This window comes from Salvia splendens, chromosome 5 (assembly GCF_004379255.2).
Source record: "Salvia splendens isolate huo1 chromosome 5, SspV2, whole genome shotgun sequence".
NCBI classification, from domain to species: Eukaryota; Viridiplantae; Streptophyta; class Magnoliopsida; order Lamiales; family Lamiaceae; genus Salvia; species Salvia splendens.
The window spans coordinates 20217684-20235253 of record NC_056036.1 but is presented as its reverse complement, the minus strand read 5'-3'; the positions used below and the strand labels follow the sequence as shown (position 1 = coordinate 20235253).

General features: G+C 37.7%; 2 protein-coding genes across 2 annotated transcripts; one reads left to right on the top strand and one right to left on the bottom strand.

Annotated features, from left to right (window-relative positions):
* The first annotated feature begins 8989 nt into the window (after positions 1–8989).
* LOC121805035 (protein VTE6, chloroplastic-like) lies at positions 8990–11289 on the top strand. The gene is made up of 5 exons (XM_042204781.1): positions 8990–9340; positions 9727–9980; positions 10113–10236; positions 10828–10932; positions 11034–11289. Exons 1-5 carry the CDS (start codon positions 9101–9103, stop codon positions 11127–11129), a joined length of 819 nt encoding a protein of 272 aa, XP_042060715.1. The 5' UTR covers positions 8990–9100; the 3' UTR covers positions 11130–11289.
* Positions 11290–11392: 103 nt separating this feature from the next.
* On the bottom strand, positions 11393–15442 carry LOC121805034 (B-box zinc finger protein 22-like). Its single transcript, XM_042204780.1, has 3 exons — positions 15145–15442; positions 12274–12696; positions 11393–11969 (listed from the first exon to the last, which is right to left on the bottom strand). The coding sequence occupies exons 1-3, from the start codon at positions 15325–15327 to the stop codon at positions 11682–11684; spliced, it is 894 nt and encodes a 297-aa protein (XP_042060714.1). The 5' UTR covers positions 15328–15442; the 3' UTR covers positions 11393–11681.
* Between the last annotated feature and the right edge of the window lie 2128 nt (positions 15443–17570).

Sequence of the window (17570 nt, the reverse complement as noted above, 5' to 3'; positions counted from 1 at the left end):
CCGCTACGGATGCTCTAAGCCGTGGGGGTTTTAAAATTCAGTGGGAGTCGAAAATGTTGAATTTAATTGTTTATGGACTAATTTTATAATTCCCATCTTAAGTAAAATAAATAAACTTAATCAATTTGAATTATTTTTGATAAAATGAGATGAATTTACTTGATTTTATTTTGTCTTATATACCAAACATGTACTAAAATTATTTTAAATAATTATACTATTCCTACCGTCCCAGGTTAATGGCGCCATATTTCTCTTAGGGACGTTCCCAGTGACGGAACTAGAAATTGGTATAAGCCGGTGCTGAAATTTAACAATAAATACGGTAGGACGCACGATGCCCCTAGAATCTCTGGTAGCAAATAGTCTTCTCTAGTAGTACTAGTGGTCGATGTATCTAGGATTTTCGATTTGAAAGTCCGAAGAAAATATTAGTACACGCATAGATAGTGACATGGATAATCTAAGAGTCCGCAAATTGAACTGCTAAAATATTAATTTAATATAAATATCGTATTTCATCAATGCGCGATTACTTGTCCCACTTTGGCTCGTTTTGAATATTAAAAATGTATTGAAAAAAGTTAGTGGAATGTACGTCATTTATATGGAATATTGATTTTTTAATAAAATACTATTGATCAAATTAGTACTATAAGGTAAATGAATATGTATTGGCAGACATATCAAAAGTAAATATGAGACGAATAATTCGGACAAAAAAATCAATAAAAAATTTTATTTATACAATATATTATCATACAAATTAAACATAATAAATTTTGAAATAGTATTTAGTTCCTTAAACATTTTTAAAGATAGATGAATCAATATTTATATATTCCTCAACTAATAAACTCACAAAATAAGAAATGGAATATCATTTAATAATGAGATAAGATCCTCTACTAATACTACTATCCCAAAATCAGAGCATCGGATGCTATCCCATTGATGACGCCGTATTAGTGACTTAACTCAACTAGGAAAAGTTTAAATTTATTACTCATTTTTTAACCACTAAAATTCTGCTTTGGATTGAAAATATATTCATGTAATACAATGAATTTTATTTAACAAAATGAAAATTGGTGCTTAAATAAAACCAAATATATTGCTGCCTAAATAAACTAAGGTAAATTAGAGGAGGAACTAGACCGAATTTTAAATATTTTTATTTTCCTAATCACAAAAAAAAGAAATAGATATAATCATGACCTCTCTTCCCAATGTATAATCATATCCTTACACTTACACCCTCTTTACCCCTCCGTCCCTCACCCTTTCCGTTCTCTTTTTCAAGCTTCTTTCTCCAGCTATGTGAATAAAAGCATAGAATACTAAATGAATCTAGGAGGATGGCACCGGCCAAGCCCCCGCTGAAGCGGTGGCTTGGCCTACGCTATCTCCGTCCCTGGACGTTCCTTATCGTATTTGGCAAAAAATAATACACTCTTATACTTTATCCTCTTTTTTACTTTATTCTTTATTCATCTATCTTCTTTATTCTCACAACTTCACATACTCCCTTCGTTCCTTAATAGTTGAGTCATTTTTCATTTTGGAAAGTTCCCTCGTAGTTGAGTCATTTCCATATATAGAAAATTTGTTCTTTTTCTTACTTTACTCTCTCTTCATTTATTCTCTCTATTTTTTTAACTTTCTACTTTATTCTCTCTATTTTTTTAACTTTCTACTTTATTCTCTCTACTTTTTTCACTCTCTTACTTTTTTATCTATTTATTTAACACACTTAACATCTCTTACTTAAACTTCGTGCCGAAAAGTTTCGCCTCAACTATGATGGAACGGAAGGAGTATTAAATAGTAGTAGTACCTATTTTTTTAACATGTACGTTGAAAACAAATGTCTCTATTAATATGGAACAGAGGGAGTACAATTTAACAATAATAGTAATATACTACAATTTTATTAATCTAATCTATACGAGTAATAATGACATATAGTTGGCTTTCGATTCATTAATAAAATAAAAGTGAAATACTACAATATGAAGTCTATCTAGATTAAATTAGTCCCATGTGTAAATGTAAAATGAATAGTCATAAAATACAATGAAATCTTGACAATATGAAGATGAACCAATATATATTATCAGTGGCGGACGCAAGCTTTTCATTTGGGGAGGGGGGTGTGGAGAGGTCCAAACTAACGTTAATAATTGTGGAATATTTTTAGTATCAGTAACATCAGAAATAATCACGACATGAATAACACATAATAATGTAAGATAAATAATTTGAAAATGAGCAATATAAATTAAAGTACATTAGATGAGAGTGTCAGCATCGAAATAAATGAAGAATATATTTTTATAAAAAGCATAACATTATAATTAAATTTACTAATATGATATATACACATATAATGTAACTAAATAATTATTTTTATTCTTAGATTATAAAAATTAGTATTTTGTAATTTTACAGTTAACAATATTTACATGAATATAAATAAACAAAATTATATATAAAATTACTAGTGTGAAAAAAGATGAATGAGTTAAATATTAATGAACTAACTATAAGAATTGGAAAAATGAATTAATTACTAATTCGACAAATGAATTAATCTAGTTTAATAGCTTTGAGAAAATCGAAAAATCAGCAAATATTTGCTACCAGCCCGAGATCATGTTTGTTAGCAACCACCCAACTTAATCCAACCATCCATTTTTTTAATATTTAATTAATTTCTATCTCTTCTTCGTCATCTTCTACATTATTAATATCCATCCAACCCAACCACATCATCTTTTATGATTTATCAATGACCACCCAATCATACTATTATATATTTATTTTTATATTATTTTTTAAATATAATACTTATTATTACATGAAATATTTATTATTACACAACAAAATTTATAAAATAATATAATTAATGACAAACTAAAAATTATAAAAATAAACAAATAAAAAACATAAATTACATAAGTGAAATACGAAATTGAAAATACCTAATTGGTGCTCAAAACATAAGATGAAAATTAGGCATTCATGTAACATCCCTAACCTAATAAATATATAAATTTGCATAAAAATATATTTATATACTTCAATCCAATATGAAGTATATACATGTGTGACAATAAAATAATATATATGTAACTTAAGAATTTATTGTAATATATAATAATTTATGAGTATATATTATATATATGTATATTTACGTCTACAATATATGTACATTATATTTGTATATTTGTAAAGCTTTTTACACAAGTTTATGGAATATTTTTAGTGACCAAAGTTTTATATTAATAGTATATTTATTAATAGTTAATGCTTTAAAACAATAAAAAGTGGTTTTTATGCATGTGGAAAGGAGTGCACGTGCAATTAGGAGAAGTGATACAAGCAATTGATGCTTAGGTGTTTTATTAGGCCATCCACAATAGCAATAGCCTAGCCACAAACTCCTCCGGCCACATCATCAACACTAAAAATCCTTCTGCCACATCATCAAAACAAGCAAATAGCCCAGCCATAGCCTAGTCACATCACTAAAAATTATATAAAACAAATAATTAACAATCACACAAAATACGGAATTAAATTTACCACACACATACGGGAAAATTCAATAATAATATTAAATTTTTAAAAAGTACATTAATTAAAAAAATACACTTCATTAAAATTAAAATAACATTACAACATCATCATTAATGAGTTTGTCCAACATCAAAAGTGGAACATAAAAGAGAAACAACCAAGAATGAGTTTGTCCCACATCGAAAGTGGAACATAAAACATTCAAGGATGTCTCTATAAAAGAGAAACAACCAAGAATGAGTTTGTCCCACATCGAAAGTGGAACATAAAACATTCAATCATGTCTCTATGAAAGAGAAACAACCAAGAATGAGTTTGTCCCACATCAAAAGTGGAACATAAAACATTCACGGATGTCTCTATAAAAGATAAACAACCAAGAATGAGTTTCATAAAAAAAACATTAAATAAAAAAAATTAAAAAATCCGCTGGGCGATGCGCTCGGCGATCTGGAGCGCTGCAATAGCGCCGAGCGGATCGCCCAGCGCACCGCCTAGCGCCGTGAAACCGCCGAGCGCTCAGCGGTTTTTAATTCCGAAATCCACTGGGCGGTTGCAATGGACCGCCTAGCGCCGGTGCTCGGCTAGGCGCCATTACGGATGGCCTTAGTGACTAGTCGGTTTAGCCGACTTTAGTTTCTATCGTGTACATATATATAAATTGTGATAGATGTATATTTTAGTGGGGAGGCATATGATAAAAAAGGAAGAAAATAAGAAAGGAAGTTTTGGGGAAAGGGAAAAAAACATAACGGGTAATGCTCAAAAACAAAAAGATAAGCGAATGTGAGCTGATTTTTATGGAATTAATTCGCGCACACATACACACTCACACTTTTAGAATCGAGGGTCGTGGATGGGAAGCATGAACAAGTGCTCGGCTAGATAAATTACCTTGTCGTATCAGGAGTGTATAAATTACACCTTTAATTTTACACGCGTTATGTAGTTAATTGCTATATGTTGACTTGGAGTGAATATTTGGATTTAAATGATATGAATCTGATATAGTTGTGTTGTTTGATGTCAATGGTGGAATATGACATGGATATGTGATTGGTGCAATAGATATGTTAATGATGCTATTGATATGTTTATATATGGCATTAAAATTTCTTGAATCATTGGATTAAAGAGGATATGTGACTGTCTTGCCATGGGTCTGATGTCAATGATAATGGAAATAGACCTACGGGTCATATACAATGATAATGTACCTACGGGTCAAAGAAAATATGCAAAAAGGGGCCTTCGTGGAAAGGTCAAAATGCAAAGAAGGGGCATTCGTGGAAAGGTCAAATCAAAGAGGGACCTTCGTGGAAATGTCAAATAATAAAAAGGGACCTTCAGGTCGTATACAATGGAAATCCCAGGCAGATATCAGGCTTGACCCATCACATAATAATAAAAAGGAACTAGAGGCATATGCATATAGATATGAAAGTGGTTAGGAAATATGGTGTATATCGTTTCTGATTTTATGTGGTGGTTAAAGAAGATGTTTGATATTTGTGTGATGTGAAATTAAAAGTGAAATCTACATAGAGGTTGGGGTGTGACAGTTGAAGGTGAAATCTATATAGAGGTTGGAGTGTGACAATTCAGTTGCGATTGTCGAATTTTGTCTTAGGTTGATTGTTAGTTTTGAAATGAACTTTGAAATTGACAAGAATTTGGAAAATCATCAAACCTAGGGAAATAATCTTTGAAGGATTAAAACTTTGGGAAGGGTAGAAATTTGGGGTATCGGAGAATATATTATTGTCATCATCCTTCATAGTTAATAACAAAAGAAACTAAAAATACTTACAAAATTGTGGGTACGAAAGAAGAAAGATTATAGGAAAATAAAATATGATATTATTTTGTATGCAAAACTATAGCAAATGTGGTCTCTATTTACAGAGCATGAAAAATTATAAATTTTGGTATAAATTTTATAATTTATTAAAGATATAATAATTTTCTAAAAGAAATTTATCTAACGAATGAGATTGTGTCATTTGGCTTAATCTCATTGGAGGAAGGGAGGGAGACCAGACGGTTGGTGGTGGGTGTGGAGGAGACCAGACGGTTGGAGAGAGAAGGACCACTTTCTTCGATTTTTAAAAAAAAAATAGAAATGAGGTGGCGGTCGATCTAAAAGTGTCGATAAACGTGGTCTGCTTCGAACCTGTGACATATGTGATACTAGGCCAACCAAACGACCAATTGGGCTATGGAAAGATACAGTAAATGCTAAATGAATAATATATACTCCCTTTCGTACCAGAATAAGAGTCCTATTTAGTTATGATACGGGTTTTAAAGAAATGTAAAGAAAAGTTGGTTGAATAAGTTAGTGGAATATGAGTCTCACTTATATATATTACTCCCTCCGTATTAAAAAAATAGAAACATTTGAAACAACACAGGTTTTAATGCACAATTGGTAAAATAAGTGAGAAAAAATTGGTAAAGTAAGAGAGAAGAAACGAAAAATGAGTAAAGTAAGAGAGAGAGAAAGAGAAAAAGTAGTGAAAGTAGAGTTAGTGGATTGTGGGGTCCAAGTCCTAAAATAGAAAGATTCTAAAGTTTCTATTTTTAAGGAATGACCCAAAATGAAAATAGTTGCTATTTTAAAAAAAGGGGGGTAGTTTTATAACAAAATGTGACTGGAATAAGTTGGTATAATGTGAGACCTACTTACCATTTATGGTAAAAGTGAAATATGACTCTTATTATGGAACGAATTGAAATAGCAAAATATGACTCTTATTATGGAATTGAGGAAGTATTATATTGGAAAATCTAAAATGAGTAGGTGTTCCATGGATTCCTATGCCCCATGGTAGGTCCGCCTCTATATATTGTCACATGCTGAGATTTTAAAGAAAAATTGAACTAGGCATAGGATAGACATATACATTTTGGGTGTAAATAAATATGACAACTAGTGTATGAGTTGCCTAAGTGGTATAGTGACAAGAGTATCCACAATAGTGTGTCACAACCACGATTCCGCAAGGCACAACCACAAAAATTCTTCCACAACCACAAAAACTTGTCCAGCTCAATAGTGGTCACGCCACAGCCACAAATTACATTATTTTATCAATTGTTAGTATATTTTAATTGGATTATAATAAAAATTATCGGACAAAAATAATTAGAAAAAAATCATTTAATTAGAAAAAAATTAAAACCAAATATTCATTGTATTATTGAGATAATAAAAATATAGAGAGTTGAAAATAAAGGAGGTACATGTGTGAAGTAAAAATGAGAGAAATAAGTGTATATATATAAATAAATTCTGAAAATTTTAAAAAAAATCGACGGCGCCGCCGCGGCCCCCTATTGGATTAAAAAAAGAATTACGATAACTAAATAACCCTATAATACTGTGCTAGTAACATTTAACTACTTCGCACTGTTATTTTAGAGCATCTCCAATAGCGGCGAGCGCACCGGCTAGCCGATTCTTGGCGCTCGCCGGTCCGCTCGCCGAACCATTGCAGCCGGCGAGAGCCAAATCGGCGAGAAAAACGGCGAGCGCACGCCGATTCCCGAGCGCTCGGCGATGCGCTCGCCGATCTTCTGGCCGCCATTGCAAGCGCCAGATCGGCAAGCGGGATATTTTTTTATTATTATTTAATTTTCAAAACACTATATATACACGATCTGCACGTCATTTTCACCACTTGTTTTAACGAGTTTTCTCTCTATCTTAATTTCTGTACAAGATCAACAACGCAAAATTAGTAACGCGGGTGGTAGTAGTGGTGGTAGTGGTGGGGATGCTGAGGAGATCGAACGGCATTTGAACAAACAGTTGGAGGCCTATACGTCCCGAGAGATCGACCGGCTGATACAACGGGCCTTGCAGCCAGCGGTACCTCGACCTCGACCCGTTGTCCACCGCCGAGCAGTGATTGATCGGGATCACGTAGCTGCACATCAGCGGCTATTTGACGACTACTTTGCACCGGAGCCGCGGTTTAACGCCAACATTTTCAGGCGGCTTTTTAGGATGAGCGGGGCCCTGTTTATGCATATTGTTGACGCTTTGGAGGGTCGATATCTGTGTTTCCGCTTCAGGCACGATGCGGCTGGCAGACCTGGCCACACACCTATTCAAAAGTGCACTGCGGCAATCAGGCAGTTGGCCTATGGAGGCGCGGCAGACATGTGGGACGAGTACCTCAACATCGGCGAGTCGACTGCCCTTGAATGTATGAGGTATTTCTGTAAGGGCGTGGTTGAAATATTCCGTGATCAGTACCTTCGAAGCCCTACCCCGAAGACTGCCAGGAGCTGATGCAGATGCACGGGGCGAAGCATGGGTTCCCGGGTATGTTAGGCAGCATAGATTGTATGCATTGGGAGTGGAAGAACTGCCCCGCTGCCTGAAAATGGTTCTACACGACCGGCTACAAGGGAAAGAATCCCACGATGATCCTCGAGGCCGTAGCTGATTACCGGCTGTGGATTTGGCATGCATATTTTGGGGTAGCCTGGTCGAACAACGACCTCAACGTCCTCAACTCGTTGCCCCTTTTCAACGAGCAGTGCCAGGGCGTCGGTCCGACCATCAGTTTTGTCGCCAACGGGAACCAACATGATATGAGCTACTACTTGGCAGATGGGATATATCCTAGGTGGCCCGTCTTTGTGAAGACGATCAGATGCGCATCAGATGAGATGAAGGCCTACTTTGCGGAACGGCAGGAGTCGGCGCGCAAGGACGTGGAGCACGCATTTGGTGTGCTCCAGTCTCGATGGGCGGCAATTAGGGGTCCAACGCTTTTGTGGCATGTCGACTGCATTGCTGATATAATGTACGCTTGTATTATCATGCACAACATGATTGTCGAAGATGAAGGTGTACAACTGACTAGTTGGGCCAACGACGATAATGAAGCCAGTCCAAGCCACGACGTGGCCACCCCCAGCGTATGAAGTGGGGTACCTCACGATGAAGCCGGCCGCCTCCAAGCACATGCCGACGTGCGCCAAGTGGAAGCTCATATTCGACTCCAAAAGGATTTAATTGAAGAGTTGTGGGCGCGGAGGACTGCACGGCGTTAGTTTTTTTTTGAAATTTTGTAATTTTTTTAATGTACCTTTTTTTTAATTTAAATGAAATTATTGCATTTTCTCGTATCTGTGTCGTAAGTTGAATTCCGTATTTTGTGTGATTGTTATTTTTATAATTTTGTTTATTATGACTGGACTATGACTGGGCTATTGCTTGTCCAGTTGCTTGTCCTGATGATGTAGTAGGAAAAGTTTTAGTGCTGATGATGTGGCAGAAGAAGTTTGTGGCTGGGTTATGGCTAGGCTATTGCCGGTGGTGATGCTATTATGAAACAACCAAACGCCACCTTCTTCGATAAAGCACGCAAGCTATAAAGATGGCGACTTTCCTCACTCACGCACTCTTTCTTTCTTCAAAGTCCACCTATTTTCCCTCAATTCTCGAAAAGCCCTCTTTTCCTCCCCTCAATTTAAACCCCCAGACCCCAGAGGCATAATCATGCCGGCGGCAGCATCCGATTCTGATCTGGTTCTACACGTTATTCGATCGATCCAATCGTCTCCCCCCACCTGGCAATCCTCATTTCTCAGCAACATCTTCATCTTCCTTCTTGGCTCCCCGCTTCTCGTCTCCGGCCTCTCGCTCTCCGGCATTGCTGCCGCCTTCTTCCTTGGCACTCTCACATGGCGCGCTTTCGGCTCTTCCGGTTTCCTTCTCGTCGCCACTTACTACCTCCTTGTGAGCTCTTTTATTTTGTTGTTAATTCATGTTTATGCCGTCTCAATTCGAGTTTCAATAGAGAAATAGCAAAAATCTTTGCTTTTGGATTGTGTTCTACAAGTGAATTGTTGATCATATTTGTGCATCTATTGTGTTTGATTGATTGTCTGAGACAGAATTGAAGAGTTTTTTTACACTTCGTAATGTATGGAAGTGTGAACTTGATGGTATGGGGAAATGAATTAGGGCACAGCAGCAACAAAAGTGAAGTTGGCGCAAGTGAATTGCTTATCATATTTGCGTATCTATTGTTTTTGATTGATTGTCTACGACAGAATTGAAGAGTTTTTTACACTTTGTAATGTGTGGAAGTGTAAATTTGATGGTATGGGAAAATGAATTAGGGCACAGCAGCAACAAAAGTGAAGTTGGCGCAGAAGGAGGCGCATGGGGTTGCTGAGAAGAGGAGAGGAAGGAGGGGGCCGAGTAGTGTCATCGGATCAAGCGCTGCCGGCTGTGTCTGTGCTCTTCTCTCCATCTATGGATTCGAGGGAGGGGCGTTTGCTCGTCTCTGGGAGCTTGGCTTTGTGGCCAGTTTCTGCACTAAACTCAATGACACTGTTTCGAGTGAGATAGGGAAAGCTTATGCCCAAACGACGTGAGTTCTTGTGCTCAAGTGAAAACTGTTGCAGTTTATGTTAATCCCACTCGTACCTGAATCTGATATATGTATTGTGATTCCTCTCATTCCGAGACCTTTTGTGCACTTGCCAATTGCCTTTTATTGCAGTTATTTGGTGACGACGTTTAAGACAGTCCCCAGGGGGACAGAAGGTGCCATTAGCATTGAGGGAACTGTTGCTGGACTTTGTGCTTCGATCTTTCTTGCTTCTGTTGGTTTTTTGATGGCTGAGGTAAAATTATGCTCTCCATCTCTTTTCTCAAAGCATTTTGCACGAGGGGTAACACATTAGTTAGGTAAGAGTTGAGCTAATGAGATCTTTTAATGGTATTCTTTCCATGAATGCTAGTTTATTGTCTGTCTTGTGTTTTTCTCTAACCTTATACTAGTTTCATATTGCTGATAATTACTTAAACTTGAGCTTAATAGGGGAAAATTGGGACTGGATTAATCCAAAGAAAGTAGGCAGAGATTGCTATAATTACCTGTGTTCCTCATACAATGGCCATAGGTACCTAATGCGCATCCCATTTTTTAAATCATAGAGCTTCATACGAAAATAAAAGGAGTCTGGGATAAGGAAAATGGGAAAGAAAGGAGGTGACCGTGAGTGTGTCTTGAGAAACAACAAGAGAAGGAAGGAGGATTGGGATTCGTTTTATTTTGTGCTTTTGATTCGTAACAATCCATTTGTGTAACTTAAATAGAAATGCCTTTAATTAATTTTGGTTCCAAAGGATGAGGTTTTTGTTAATTTCTTAGAACAATGCCTCCATATAATGTTTTCTTCTACTGCAACTGATAAAGAATCGCGTCTTAATAGATAAATGTGACCGAATGCATCATATGCGTCATTGCTTCCCAGATTGCTAATGTAGGGGAGAGTATAATTGGTGCCTCACTTCAAGAGAAAGAAGGGTTTAAATGGGTTAGTCACCATATTTATCTTCACCCTTTTCAGCAGTCTTTCACTTAAATTGTGTTAGTCTATTTTAAGTTCCAATTCACCGTTTGTGGTTCCTTGCTCAGCTCAACAATGACGTGGCCAACATCATCAACATATCACTGGGCAGCAGCTTGGCCGTCCTTATGCAGCAACAAGTGCTCCGGAATCGAACTTCATAACACGATTCGTCTCGATGCTAGCCATCCAATCGAGCTCTCCACTGTTAGGAAATGGTTTTAATGCACTGAGGTTTTAAAAATGTAGTCCTCTGACATAGAGCATAGTATAACTATATTCTTTTATTACCTTTATACAAATTTACCACAGTAAGTTTCTTAATACTCTGATTGATCGTGCAACCTCCACCAGAACAAAAGCAAAGAGAGAGTCGATTTGCAGAGAGCTCTGCATTTCTTCCTATTTTGCAGAAACAAATTCAAGATTGGTGCTTAGGATTATCTTTTATTATACACATTTAAATTCAGCCGATGTTATATTCAAGTTACAAGATTATATCATCGCAGTTGCCACTTTCACCGGTGGTGACAAAGTGAAGATAATTTTACATACAACATATGAAGCTAATCATCCAACAACTGAACCTCACAACAAACAAACAAAGCAAACATGACGAAGATAAGGCTCGCGTAAGACCATCTATCCTAATCCTAAAGAGCTGGGATATCCCGGGGCAGCTATGTGGTACAAGACCATGAACGACGTATAGTTCATCAATAATGTATCCTCCGCTTTGAGTTGGTAGCATGTGAATGATCGTGATGGTTACGGAGATTCTGTAAGGGTGGGGAACTTATGTCGGGCACAAACACAGCAGAGTCTGGCTGATTCTGGAAGCTTTTCGGCCAGTAAAGCCCGGATGCTGTGGGCGGAGAAGTGATCTGTGGCACTGCCCAATATGTTTCCGGCACCTGACCCATGCAATCATCGCATTCTAACTCACCATCAGCAGCTAGTAGAATTTGGGAGCTATCTGAACTTCCAAGCTTTCCACTGTCAGCCTGGTGAAATTCGTTAAAATTGTATAGGTCAGCCGGTGAACAAGTTGAGCATAATACATCATCTTTAAGCAAATTGAAAGCTCAGGAATAAAAACGTTGTCAGCAAAATCTTTTGAACTACTAGCAACTTCCAATCATTGCGAAGAGCAAGTTATAAGCAATGTCCTAAGACTTCCTCAAGCAACCAAAAAGAAAGCCAAAGGTGAAATAAAAAATGGTTACATGCATGTATAGAATCACTATACGTCTATACCCTAAACAACCATCCATGAAATCTGAAGATATGAGGTGTCACATCACATAACTTAGATGAGTCATTATCCATGAAATTGTAGCTCTGAGTGAAATCACCATATCCAAGAAATTCATCAAACTGCCACTGTGAAATACTTCCAGTTGAGGAACCTCCGGAGAAGGGCGGCTTTGAAAAATCACCACATCCGCTAGCTTGAACAGGCATGCTTTTACCATATTGAGCAGTTGATGATGCTGGGGTGGCCTTTTTTGGAAGAGAATGAGGTTCCGGTTCTGATATTTTATCAGCCATATTGGTCTTTCCTGGAGATGGTTCAGCATGACCTTCAGTAGCCTCAATGCCCACTTTAACTCCTGTGAGTAAAAACCTTTGATGCCCAGATACTAAGGAATTTGCAGAGTGTATAGCAACATCACATTTTCTGCAAAGTAGGGCTCGGTCCTCTAAGCAAAAGAAATAGCCAACAGTTTCCTGCATAGTAAATTAGTAATAAGAAAACTACTCTTACATGGACATAAAAACAGCTTGTGAGGGGTTTCTTTTTTTTTTTTTGGGGGGGGGGGGGGGGGGGGGAATTGAGTAAAATTTGCTATAGGGATTTAAAGAGTCAACTGTATGGGAGCAAGAAGGCATAAATCAATTTCGAGCTCTTAAACATAGTAACCAACTTCGCACAGAAATTACACAACAGCATGGGAGAGTGATTTGGTAAAATATTGGAAATTGGTTTTTTTATTAGTATAATTTTAAGAACACCCTTACTAGAAATAGAAACAATGGATACGGGGGTGTACAATTAGCAGGATATCAGTCTTAGTCTGACCAGACCAGCAGTCGTGTTTTACATTACATGCCTTAGAGGCAAGAAATTCATCTTCTAGGATAATTTTACTTCATTTCCCATTCCCAAACAAGCATTATTTTATCACCTGTCGACTGACGTGCATGAAAAGAATGGCACGAAGGGACACACTTTCGAGGCATGGAGAAGATCCAAAAGATGATGAGATAATGAGAAAATAAACAGTAGAATTCTGGAACGACATGAGGCAGGACAATTGGAATAGCGACAAAAATAACTAACTTAATAGATATTTCACCAATTCAGTGAAAAGCAAATTGTCTGCGAAAGCAGTTGTGTGACAAAAGAGAAACAGAGAAACGAAATCAAAGGGCGTTAGAGAACACTTGAACTTGAACAAACAGGTGGATCCAACAGACTAGTTATCCCTGACCTTTAAAGAATATGCGTCTAATCACATGGTCGGCAGCGCCTTGATCTTAACAAAAAGGGCTACGGCCAACAATAGGTTGCTAGGGTCACTATAGAGTATAGCAAAACAATAAACTATTTTCAAATGAATTTGAAGCCAAGAAAGCCAATATTGAACGCATAAAATGAAAGAGAGATGGAGACGGAGTTCATCAGCAGAATAGGCAGGCTGGAGATGCAATATTGGAACTTTGCCATTTATTATCTCATTAAGAAATTAGATGTTCAATATAATGCACTGTTAGCTTATTCCATGATACTGCAGATGCAAAATCAACAACTATCAGTTGTTTTATGAGAGAAATAAATTATCATACTTCTATAACCAACTCGGCTATACTTCCATGCTACCCTATGAAGTCCAGTACACCAAATTATTTTAAAATGGCGTACGGCACAACTACACTCTCTTTTTTATTCTTTCCTTCATGATTCAAAAATAAGGGAGCTAATGAGAAAACCATGAACAAGGATCTGAAGAGAGTTTTCAACTAGCTCATATGAAGAGGTCCCCGGATGAGAGACCGGAAACCATCCGGAACTTCACACATTGCACCTATATCATAGGTACAGTGCGCTACTTATTTGGAATTGAGAATATGAGGTGGTGACAAACTGACAATGACATCCTAGTGTAGAATGATTATGATCCTCATCCTTAATTTTCATGCAAACGGATAACAAGTTTCATCAATATTCAATACCCCTCTAAAACCACAGTTGCAGCTACATGATACATATGCTTCAGCATCCAACAATAACAACTCTTAATACCCTTTTAACTGGTTGAAGTCTGATGAGATATGTCATGCTCCGATAGAGATTAAAGACATAAGCAACTATGAAACATTTAGTAAAGAGACAAAAAAAAACCAGACCATCATTACAGGAAGCCAGCCTGACAACACCTCAGAGCCCTAAGCGGCTAAGCCATACTTGATCTCAGAGCGATAAACTGAGCTAAGACATTCTGATATTCAGATACGTGTTTCAGGCCGAGGAGCAGGCACAGTTACTGATAGATGCCGAGATATTACATTCCTAGCACTTCCTTAACAGGAAGTTCATCAAAAAACCAAAACAATCATACAAGGATCATAGATCCCAATCGTATGCTGAGTCATTTGTAAACTTCGTCCAATCCCCAAAATATGAATTGTTGTTTCCTTTTCAATTTCCTACCTTTCTCCATCTCTTTTGACCCGATATTCGAGTTCAACGACCACAGTGAAAGGATATACATACAAATATGAATTGAATGAGTAATAAGATAATCTAAATCACACACCCCCATAGCAATACAACATCAATAAAAAAACAAAAAAACCAAGCCCTCGGCTTCACACAATTAAGTGTAATTTCGGATCCCTCGATTTCCACAATATATTTTACCGATACTAGTCAAACACACAAAGCATAAAATGAACATTATTTATCCAATTCTACACTTTCCAGAAATGGAATAAGATACAATAAGTTAATCAAAAAACCAATTATCAAGTACCGCACATGTTAGTTTTGTATTAATATATGAATAATGTGAGATTTGAATATTAGTTTAACCTAGCTCCAATAAAATTTGACTCACCAACCCAGCTAAAAATTACTCGACGAGATTTTGCGAGCGAGAGGGAAAATGATCGAACCTGGCAAATATCGCACTTTGGCATCTGCGAAGAGGCAGTGGATAGCGGGAGCCTCTGATGTTTCCCGGCGAGTTTATTGGCGGCGTGAACCTTCTGATCACAGGGCCAGCAGAGGGCAGCCTCGTCGGCGCAGCAGAGGACGTTGGCCTCTGCCGCTTCACAGACGTTGCACTGAATCTTCATAAGGTGTGAATTGTGATCGATCGAAAATCCAGAGGAGTGAATATAGGTGTGAGGGTTGGGTTGGGTTGGGTTGTGTGTGAAACAAGGAGAAGATACTTTCAATAAAGTCAGAAATATTATTATTGGCATTTTTGTGGATAATTCTGGGTTTTTATACTAATATATAGTAGTACACGTTAAATTTATTTGAATTAACTTTAAAATAAAATAAAATAAAAATTAGTTGATGTAGCTAATTTTCTTGTCCACCAAAGTAGATCTATATTTTATACAAATTTTAATTAATTGTAATACGGCTATACCCAACCACTAAGTCATAGTATAAAATACATACATATATGATTGTGGTTTTCCTACGCTGCATGCCCTCATTTGACAAATAGCGGGTAACCGAATTATCTTCAAATAGCCTTACTCTGCCGCCATATTTCGTCCAAGTCCCGCCTCTGTGTACCTTTACAAATATGAGTCGGTTGATCCACATACAACTCACTCCTTGATTCTCCAACTTCTTTGTTCGGGGCCGACGTGTTTTCTCTTCCATTTTTTTGTAGAGCTCAGATACATTCGTTGTTGTTTTTGACATATTTATTGTTGTGGTTGTAGTTTGTTTGACCCACTTCGGTTGATCGACTTATGAAGGCAGTCCGTCTGGCATCCGTTGTAAGTCATCTGATTTGAAACATGATGTTAAAGATGATTCCACCTGCAGTTCCTTATGTAATACGATGAATATATTTGTAGCTGTTGATGCAGAGCCTCGTTTGGGACTAAGGAACGCCGAGCGGACACTTTGGTCATGGTCTCCCCCGTGAAGGGGAAGTGCTGCTTGTCGTTCTCCATGAGCTTGACACTACTGGCAGGAAATTCGACTACGTATTCCGATCAAGCCATCGATGCATGAGAAGAAGATTGGCTTGATCAAGCCATCGGCCGATGACTTGATCAAGCGTGTTGGAGGAGATGACTTGATCAACCAAGCCTTGTTGCTTGAATGTCGTACACGAGAAAAGACAAGTGACAGCTCTCAGCAAGCTGTCATCGCACAAGTCAACGCCTCACGAGCTCAGCTTGTGACTGTACCCATACTCACAGCTAAGATGCGGGACCATAAATGTACTTGGAGAGACGTGGTGCTAAAGGGATTAAAGAAGGAAGTAGATTAGCTGAGTTTGTTATGATTAACTTTGTAATCTTGCTTTAACTTGTACTAGATGGTTTATGGTAGAGTTCTAGCTGTTTCCTATGCCGCATATATGTAACGACATTTTTGAGCTTTTTATATCATCAATGAAATAGCTGCCGGGGCTCTTCACCATCTATTTTGAGTTATGTTCATTTACATTTTTCTTCGCGTGGTTTTGCATAGTTCTTTACATGGTATCAGAGCAGGATCTTCTTGATCTTGTCTCTATACCCCCTTTCTCTACGTTTTTGTTTTCTTTCCACAAATGGCAAGCTCCAGCTCTACATCTGGAGGCATTGCTCAGGGTTAAAACAATCAGTCTCTCTATGCACAGCAGCTGCCCCCTATATCAGTGAAGCTGACAGATGCAAACTTCTTAATGTGGCAACAAGTTGATGTCACCGCCTATGGATATGGGCTTGAAGGATTTCTGAATGGAGAAAAGAAATCTCCACCCCAGACAATTGTTATTGCAGAAGGAGAAGGGGAATCTGTCATTAATGATGAGTTTATTTCATGGCAGAGGCAAGATAGGAGAGTTGTAGCATGGCTGTTCTCTTCACTCTCAGAAGGAGCTTTGGGCTGCAAGGGATATCTGGAGTGCCCTTGAGACCAATTTTGCAAGCAGATCTACAGCTAAAATAATGCAATACCGGCAGCAAATGCAGAATCTCAAGAAGGACTCCCTGACCATGAGGGAGTACATTGGAAAGATGAGAAACTACTTTGATCTTCTTGGATCAGTAGGCTGCAGAGTATCTGAAGATGAGCAAGTGATGCACATTCTTGAACGTGTCACGTGTACTACAAGTTGAGGAAGTGAAAGTTGTGAACTACGAGATTAATCGCACCATATCAACCGTGGCGGGATCAGGCTCAATTGAGAAACATTTTGGCACGTGGGAAAAAATTGAGCTAATTCTGTCATCCATCCCGGGGGCTAAAAACGCACCCACATCTAGGCCGGCTCCTAAACTTAAGGTGCGTGATTTTCGCAAAATCCATACCCAAGAAGGCCTCAATACTAACCCATCTTCCAACCTAGCCTCATCCAAAC

Bases quoted from the DNA above. Each gene is read 5' to 3' on its own strand.
- LOC121805034 (XM_042204780.1), bottom strand. From the start codon at position 15,327: ATGAAGATTCAGTGCAACGTCTGTGAAGCGGCAGAGGCCAACGTCCTC. The intron at 12,697-15,144 runs GTTCGATCATTT...TTTACTATGCAG, and splicing joins CAAAGTGCGATATTTGCCAG to GAAACTGTTGGCTATTTCTT. The intron at 11,970-12,273 runs TTATGTGATGTG...GAATTTCACCAG, and splicing joins TGGATAATGACTCATCTAAG to GCTGACAGTGGAAAGCTTGG.
- LOC121805035 (XM_042204781.1), top strand. From the start codon at position 9,101: ATGCCGGCGGCAGCATCCGATTCTGATCTGGTTCTACACGTTATTCGA. The intron at 9,341-9,726 runs GTGAGCTCTTTT...AAAATGAATTAG, and splicing joins TCGCCACTTACTACCTCCTT to GGCACAGCAGCAACAAAAGT. The intron at 10,933-11,033 runs GTTAGTCACCAT...TTCCTTGCTCAG, and splicing joins AGAAAGAAGGGTTTAAATGG to CTCAACAATGACGTGGCCAA.